The 9287-nt window shown below is 35.8% G+C and overlaps 1 protein-coding gene across 1 annotated transcript; it reads left to right on the top strand.

Moving 5' to 3' along the window:
• Nucleotides 1-202: 202 nt before the first annotated feature.
• On the top strand, nt 203-9056 carry LOC107863411 (probable calcium-binding protein CML13). The gene is made up of 2 exons (XM_016709312.2): nt 203-919; nt 8763-9056. The coding sequence occupies exon 1, from the start codon at nt 468-470 to the stop codon at nt 909-911; it is 444 nt and encodes a 147-aa protein (XP_016564798.1). The 5' UTR covers nt 203-467; the 3' UTR covers nt 912-919; nt 8763-9056.
• The last annotated feature ends 231 nt before the right edge of the window (nt 9057-9287 follow it).

Below are 9287 nucleotides of genomic sequence, written 5' to 3'. Positions count from 1 at the left end.
TGATAGAATTGATAATCTTTTAATAGAAAAAAATGTAAAAAAAAAGAGGAATAATTTATAAGAGAAAATTTGGAGAAAATGATGGAAAAGAAGAAAAAGAGAAAAGAGGAAAGGATGTACGGGTGAAGGGGAGAAAAATGAGCCAGAAAGATTTGCCTCCCTCAATTTTTTCTCTATTTTATCTGTGAGTTCATTTTCAAGGATGGAAAGTTTCAAATAGTTTAATTTAATCCCCTTCATGTTAATTATGTTAATTAATTAACTTAAATATATAAAAAGAAAAGAGAAAAAATAAATGGGGTCCACTTGTCCCTTTCATTTAATTAGAAACTCGGGGAGCGTACTCAGCTCATTTTTCTCACTCAACCTTTTGTTAAACAAAAATTTAAATACCCAAATTCATTAATACCCAAATTCATTTGAGGAGTGAGGGAGAAAAGTACTAGAGAGAGAAAAATCATCGAGCAATGGGGAAAGATCTGAGCAACGATCAAATATCATCAATGAAGGAAGCCTTCACTCTGTTTGACACCGATGGCGACGGAAAGATCGCCCCATCGGAAATCGGTATCCTTATGCGTTCACTCGGCGGTAACCCTACCCAAGCCCAACTCAAATCCATAATCGCCGAAGAGAAACTCAATGCACCCTTCGATTTCAACCGTTTCCTTGAACTCATGTCTAAGCATCTCAAACCTGAGCCGTTTGATCGTCAGCTTCGTGATGCGTTTAAGGTCCTTGATAAGGATGGTACTGGTTACGTTGTTGTTGCCGATCTTAAGCATATTCTTACCAGTATTGGTGAGAAACTTGAGGCTTCGGAATTTGATGAGTGGATCCGTGAGGTTGATGTTGGATCGGATGGAAAGATTAAGTATGAGGATTTCATTGCTAGGATGGTTGCCAAGTGATTTCGCCTGTGAGTACCATTTCAAATCCTTTATGAACATTTTTTTTTTTTGGAAAATTCTTGGTCTTTTTTTGGTTTGGAAATGTTTAATCATGTATGATTATTTATGTTCACTCAATTCTCGTCTGCACTTATAGCGAATCTAGGATTTCTAGGTAAATAATTGATCCCTTGAGTTGGTAAATGACTCAACGTTCAACCAAGTGTGTCATATATGGATGCCAGAATGAAATATTATACCAATTTTAGAAATTATACATATACAATATTTAGTTTTACGGAGCATGTGTTAACATGCCCTATATTTTTACTTATAAATTCATGACTCTGTACGCCAGTCTTTTCAGGGAAAACATATCTTTGCTGTTGAGGCTATGCAATTTGCAAATAATATGACATAGGATTATGTGTTTTTCTAGTGATATTTTCCCCTTGATATATACGAGTTTTGATCGAAGAAGCTTACTGTTTGCAAATTTCAGGTATTTTTGGCCGGAAATGTTCTTACTCACATGTACAATATATTTAAAAATCAATATTAAACCACACTTATTAAGATGCATGTTTTATTTATAAGGTTGTCTGGGAGTTAAAAAGGGGATTCTTTGATATGTATAAGCATTTTGCATTTTAAGACAATATATTGTGAAAATACCTTTTTTTGGGAGCCGGCGGAATTGTCAAATAATTGGCATTTTTTAATGCCAGAATCTACTTCTTGGCTTATTGGTGAAATTCATGGGCATAATTAGTATTAAGTAGAGAAGTGTTGAAATCTATTGGTTAAACTTGTAGTGGAGAAGGTTATGGTGATACATGTGTTGCAATACCGTAATGGACTGCATGATAGATAGAATACCCAGGATGGTAGTTAGAAGTTTTCCTGTTTGTTTCTTCATTTTTGCCATTCTTTAAAGTGAAAGGTTAGAATTTTGGCCAATGTGGCTGAATGATATTACTCATTGTTCTGCTTACAGAACTTAGCTTCTTTGCCTAAGCAATATCAGTTCTTGGCCTTTGTATTCATTTGTCACATTCATGACTCATGAGTTATTAGGACTTTCATATTCATCAGATTTTATACACTTTGTTATCTGTTCATGTTGCAGGTTACTTTTAAGATATAGACTTGGTTGAATTCGGGTTAAAATATTGTCTGTCAAATAAAGTATTTTGCAAGAGGTTTTTAGGGAAGGTCATGAGCTTACTTCAAGGGTTATATTCTATAGGCTTGTACGTCCATGCCACTGTTCTGTTGAATTTCAAGGAGTGTTTGAGGAAAGTCATTTTAAACTGTTTGGTGCTTTTGATAAGGTGCTTTTTGTAAGAAAATAAACACTAAGAGGTGTCCTGGGAGAAAGGGATAGCATCAGTGGGCTATTTCTGATGAATAGGGGTTCTGAAACTGGGGAAAAAGCCTTGTCTAGTGCAGTTTTGTGAGAGATGGCAGAAGGAGATGATGGTGAGTTGAAATAAAGTATGGGTTCAGGGTAGCAAAGGGTGGCAAACTGGTTTCTTGTCTGTAGGAGCAACCTGTATTTGAAGAAGGCAATTGTTCACTAATATGCTAGCTATATTTCCTTTTTGGTATTTACATATTTCCTTGTCTGGTGTAACAAAGTCCTCTTTGTTCGCAAATTGTGTTCATTATCTTGATAACCCCGTCTTGATGGGGTTACATCAAGTTTCGACGCTTAGTCCGTTTCTTTTTGCCTTGGTGTGATGTTTTGACGGGGCACATTCAAGGCGAGGTGCCTTATTGTTTGCTTTTTGCGGATGATGTAGTCTTGATTGATGAGACGCGTAGTGAAGTTAATGCTAAATTGGAGGTTTGGAGGCAAACACTGGAATCTAAAGGGTTTAGGTTGAGCAAGTCCAAGACAGAGTATTTGGAGTGTAAGTTCAGTGAGGTGTCTCATGAGTCCGATGTGGTAGTTAAGCTTGACACTTATTATATCAGTAAGAGAGATAGTTTCAAGTATCTAGGGTCTATGATTCAGGAGAATGGAGAGATTGACGAAGATGTCACTCATCGGACTGGGGTAGGGTGGATGAAATGGAGGCTCGCCTCTGGAATCTTGTGTGACAAAAGGGTACCTCTCAGACTTAAAGGCAAGTTCTACAGAGTGGTGGTTAGATCGACTTTGTTATATGAGTCAGAGTGTTGGCCTGTTAAGAAGGCCCACATCCAGAAGATGAAGGTGGCAGAATGAAAATTCTTAGGTGGATGTGTGGGTGTACTAGGAAAGGATTAGAAATGAGGTTATTTGAGATAAGGTGGGAGTGGCTTCGATGGAAGCCAAGATGAGGGAAGCGAGGTTGAGATGGTTCGGTCATGTGATGAGAAGGAGCACGAATGCCCCAATGCGAAGGTGTGAGAGGTTGGCTGGGATGGTTTCAAGCGAGGTAGAGGTAGACCGAAGAAATATTGGGGGAAGGTGATTAGACATGATATGGAGTAGCTCCAGTTTACTGAGGACATGACCCTAGATAGGAAGTTGTGGAGGAGGCGAATTAGGGTAGAAGGTTAGTCTGAGTTTAGGATATTGTATCTTTTGGTGTGTTTCTTGGAGTATCTTGCTTATGGTATTATTGGATATGCTAATTTCTATTGTATCTTGTTCTTTTCCTGTTCCTACTAGTACTATACCCTATCTTGTATCTTGTTCTTTAATTATTCCTTATCGTAGTTAGTTTTATTTTGAGCCAGGGGTCTATCGAAAACAACCTCTCTATCTCACATTTGGGGTAGTGGTATGGACTGCGTACACTTGCCCCCGCCCCACTTGGTGGGAATATACTGGGTATGATGTTGTATCTTGATAACAAGCATCAACTATTAAGGAACGGGTTGAACATATTCTCCATTTAAACATAGCTTACAGTAAACTTCGAATGCTTCATTGACAAATATCATATAACTCCTGGATGTGGTTTGGCTAGAGATATATTGAGAAACTTGCATTGTGTCAAATGGTTTTCATGTTTTACTTGTAAATGAAGAATACAAAGTTTGTGTCATAACTCAGTGACAATTTGTGCATTTGAAATTGCAAGCATGAGTTTCAACTTCCACATCTACAAAAACTTGCTTTCGTATCTGACAAATCAAATGCAATTCCGTTGCAGTAAGTTTACCCATTAAATTCTTTTGCATGACTTCCTTTTAAATCTTTGTCTATACTGATTCATCTATTGAACATCCAAATTAGAACTCAACTTTGTACATTTTGCATTTATGAAAGATCTCTTTTAATTTGACCTATCCATGCATCCCTCTTATTAGGGTAGAGGGTTAGGGGAAGTGAGTGTGTCGGTAACAGTGGGGGAGCGTTCTTTATTTGTGTCTAAGGTTTTGAATAGTTAGTTTTTAGTATTATCTTGTGGCTCTAGTATTTTCTTGTGGCTAGCGGTAGTAATTTATTTTGCATACTGTACTAGTTTATATGCATTTATGTTTTGTGTTTGTTATATTGTTATCAGTCCTAAGTTGGGGGTCTATCGGAAACAACCTCTCTACTTCACTTGAGGAAGTGGTACGGTCTACGTACACTCTACACTTTCCAGATCCCACTGTGTGGGAATACACTGGGTATGTTGTTGTTGCATGCATCCCTCCTATTAAAAAGAGCTATATAAAGAATTTATCAATTTCAAACAAAAAAAGAAGTGCTCTATAAGGTAAGTTGAATTTAGTTCGGGTTGCAATCCACTTCTTATATTTAGGAAATTGATAGCATATCCCCACTTCCTTCCTAAGTGAAAGATGTTTCATTTCTAGAAATTGTGTCTCATCAGGTGAAAATCTTATAGAAACTTTTTCCATTCGCAGTAGGGAATAGGGATTTTTGGAGGCATTGATGTCCTGTCAGCTCATTCTAATTTTCTTCTTTGGCAACCAGATCTTGTTGGTTTTATTAGTGTAGAATTCAATCATTTATTTTGCATAATACATTGCTGATGTAAAAGTTTCTGTTATGTCATAATCCTATATTCCCTCTCTGTCCATAATTAATTTGGACAAAGAAGAGTTTTTGATGGCCTATTACATTAACACTTTGTTTGGATGGTGGTTTGCCATAGTTTCATAATGTATGGTATTGTATAGTATGGTATAGTATAGTACAGTATAGTACAATACAATGTTTGGATAGACTGTATCGTTTACTACTGTTTAATGACAGTTTTATTGTTTGGTTTGACATTATGGTACTGTATTGCAACTAGTAAGTTTACTAAAACACCCTTAATCATTATAAATGTTAAATTTATCAATAATTGTTAATAAAATAATTTTCTTCCTACTATTTTATCATAATTATGCCATGTAGATATATTAAGTTGTTAAATTCATGTAAATTCTAACAAAGTCAATAAAATAGTAGATCAAATAAATATAATCGGATTTATTTTTTATAGTAACAAATTTCATTTCTTTTTGGTGTTTTGAGGCAAGACACCGACGACAAGTACAAAGTTTGAATGCATTTTTTGTGTATGCTACGGATGTGTTTGGTAATGGAATCCAAAAAAAAAATATTTTTCAAGAAAATAACTTGTTTCTTACTTATTTTCTTGTGTCCGTAACACAAAGAAAATAATTTTCTAAAAACATTTGTATATATTTAACACAAAATAATGAAAACGAATATGATAAAGGATGGCGGGGTTAAAAAATATTTTTTTTAAAGAAATATTTGGGGGTGGGGGTAGTGGAGTAGGGGGGTGGGATAGGGGTAGGGGTAAAAAAAAGTTTTAATTTTTTTTTTTTTAAATATTTTAAAAAATTATTTCTTTTTTTTCTGTGTGTGGTGTAGGGGGAGGGGGAGATGGTAGATGAAGGGAAAAATAATAGTATATAATATTAAGTAAGGGCATAATTGGAAAAAAAAGAAGCAAATCATGGGATACCACCAAATTGGTGGTTACATAAAATGGAGGTTTTCATGGTTACCAAACCATGAGATTAAACCATACCATACCATACATTTTAAGAAACAATCAAAACAAACAAGGTTCTCTTAATAACCATACCATATCATACCATAGCAAACCACCATCCAAACAGAGGGTAAAGCAGAGATTTGCTTGAAATACCAGGTCAAACTTGTTACTTTGTCAATCTAAAATGCAAAAGTTAATGCTGCCGTTTATCTCTATGCTCTTCCTTACACTGTCCCTCAAGACTTTAGTTAATTTAGTCTTGTTAAGTATTAACAAGTAAAGAGGGGAAAGACAGTCATGAGCTTCATTAAGGGAACAACATGACTCAACTTATGCAACCTTGTTATCTGAAGCCAGATCGATGTTCTCCTTACTACCACTGCAAACTGTCTCTGTTGTATGTGGGACGTTAAGGGAACAACATGACTCAACTTGTCTTTCTAGTTAGCTTTTGGTTTTTTCTCCATGCTATGCACGTTACTAGAAAGTCTTCCTATAGTGAACTCATTCTCGTCCTTGTTCTGTGATGAGAGGATAATCAGAGGCAGTGAGTGCTTATTAATTCAAGGAAATCATAAACATCTCTCTTTCTGTCTCAAATAGAATGACGGGGTTTTTAGTGACATCGGCAAAATTTTCTTTCCTTATGGTACTAGTGATTTTCTTTTTAATCATGTGAGACTTGTTCTTTGAAAATGCCTATTGCTGGTAACTTTATTGGTTTGGGGTTGATTTAAATGTATTTCCCTTAGTCCATAAAACTATAACACGGATAGGAAGGAGAATGAAGGATAACAATACCAATTCTTAGTGCAACAATTTGTTTTGCCGTGTCCGCCGCCTTTCCAAAGATGGTCATGTTTCTAATAAGCTGGAGGAGCATTTGGCTAATTGTTTCCCATAATTGCTTGAGAAAACACAAAGGCTACAACATCGAAGTTTACTCTGTAAACAAGGATGGAGGTTTCTGGAGAGCTTACAGTTCTTTGGCCTCAGCTATTATCCGATTAAGTCAAAACCTGGGGAATAATTTAAAGATACGACTATCTAACTGAAATATCACTTGCACTTTGTTTGCTACTCCGTATTACAATACACCATATTATTTAATACTAGCTAAAGATTGTATTGTTAATACATCATGATGCACTCAATGATGAGAAAAATGTCTATTACGTTGAATATGAATGATTCAGATTCAGCGGTGAAGTTGGAAAGAAAGGTTAGTCCAATTGTGGGCCGAACATTGTGTTGTAGTATGGTCAATGTATCTAATCTTGAACAGCACATGCTTCATGCCTGTATATAAGCCTCATAGTATCTCTGTGTTAGGCTTATTGTGCTTGGTGAGGAGAGGTTGGATGTGAATCCTGTCTATTTTTGAGCTCATCCTTCTATAGATAAAACATGAAAAATATACTCAATAGGAAAGGAGTAGAGTCCTTTGCTTATTTGGAATGGGGGTTGAGAAGTTAAAGTTGTGTGGTTTTTGTTAATCTATGCCATATATTTATAGTCAATCTTGTTGATTGTTTGGGAACCCACAAGATTTGATATTTTCCCTTTTATGTAGTACTACTGTGATGAGAAATGGTTACATATTTAGGTTGGCCTTTTCTCCTCCAACACTAGGTTTTCCATAGATAAGATCCCAACTGTGTTATGTGACAACCCTTCAATTACATTATGGTTTGGGGCTTAAATAAATTTTCTTCCTCCTCCTACTTAAATCTCTTAGGTTCACATTTTTCCCTCCAATACTGGGTTAACTCGCATAGACAAGGTTCCGACCATGTTAATATCACTGCTATTCAATTAGTTTTAAGGTTTAAGGCTCGAATAAGTTCAATTAAGAAGGGCTTTTGTTATGTTTCCCTTCTTTTTCAATTTTTACTTTCTCCTCCTCGTATGGCAAGAAATGATTATATCCTTTAAGTTGGCCTTTTCCCTCTAATATATTAACTATGGACAAGGTGCTGACCATGTTAGTGAGATTTTGATCTTGAATAACTTGTCCTCCTCCTAATACTACCGATTACTATCTACTATCACCAACTATTACCGCTACCACTACACTAGATAGTTCCCTTTTCCTCCTCCTTATATGTCGACTGTGGCTGCCTCCTCCTCTTTGTTCAATGATATGATTCTGATAAGGAAGTTCGCGTAAATTTGACCCACTTTGTGGTAATTCATTGGGTATGTTGTTGCATCTAGACCGACTTTGTGGGAATACATTGGTTATGCTGTTGTAAAAGTTGAATGGATGAAAGTGATGAGAGACTAGGGTTGAAAGAGAGGCAAAGAGTGTTTGATTATTTATTTCTAGTTGGCAAAGGTTTGGTGGCGAAGTTATCTGATATCTGTTTTGGCGGCAGATTTTAGGTACCCAATTGAAATGGTTTGTGCATAAAAATTGAATTGGCATAACAACTGTTGGAGACTAGGGTTCAATTTTTTTTTTTTGTTTTGTTTTTGAGATTGACCAGGGTTCAAATCTTAGCAGGGGCAAAAGAGCATTAGATGATTTATTTCTAGTTGCCTAAGGTGTGGTGGTAGAATTATGTGATATTTGTTCTGGTGGGAGATGTTAGATACCTAGTTGTATTGTCAAGATGGCAACATGCCTTTGGTGAACTGAACACCACCGTTATTACCACCAAAAAAGAAAAAAAACTTCAAAGCTCTTCTACATGATTTGTTCAAGCTTATAAATTACTTGCTGAAAGTTTTAAGTGGCAGCAAATAAATCATAATTATGCGTAAAACTTGATGCATCTTATTTCATGCTATTATTTTACGTTTCAATGCTGTCTTCAGCACAAAGTTTTTGTTTCTGATAGGAATTTACTTAAATACAACAAAATTCAACACTAATTTTCTTGTTTTTTTGAATTTTCACATGCAGGTGGATCTGATATTTATGGCTGTAGTATTCGTTGGATGGAAATGAGAACCTGACTTTGCGAGTATTTGTAGCTTGGTATTTCATTTTGGCATGTTGAAAAGTGCATCTAATTTGCAATTTCCTAGGATTGATTTCGCTATTTTTTACTTGTTTACCGTCATTGAACAATTTGTGATTCAGATGTTGTCCTGTATGTGGGTTTTGGCATCCTAAGAACCATAATCATCTAGCACCTATAAGTACAGTTGTTTCTTCTTTGGTATATAGTGCAGACGCTGTGAAACTTAAAACTCATCTTTTCAGTGCTTCTGCTTTTCGTTTATCCCTGATGGAATCTTTGAAATGTTGATTCAAATGATCTTGGTGTGTTTATTCAAGATAACTTTACAGCGCGTTCTTGTGCCAGTTGCCAAAAGAGAAAAAGGGGAGCAAAGATGACGATGAACCGTCACTTTTTTGTAGCTATATATATGTTTGCACAAATTGGTACCAAATTAAGCATAGAAAACAAGTAGAATAGTAGTA

The sequence above is a fragment of the Capsicum annuum genome, chromosome 3 (genome assembly GCF_002878395.1).
Source record: "Capsicum annuum cultivar UCD-10X-F1 chromosome 3, UCD10Xv1.1, whole genome shotgun sequence".
Lineage (NCBI taxonomy): Eukaryota > Viridiplantae > Streptophyta > Magnoliopsida > Solanales > Solanaceae > Capsicum > Capsicum annuum.
Note: the sequence above shows the minus strand (reverse complement) of the source record. Positions and strands in the feature narration are given on the sequence as shown.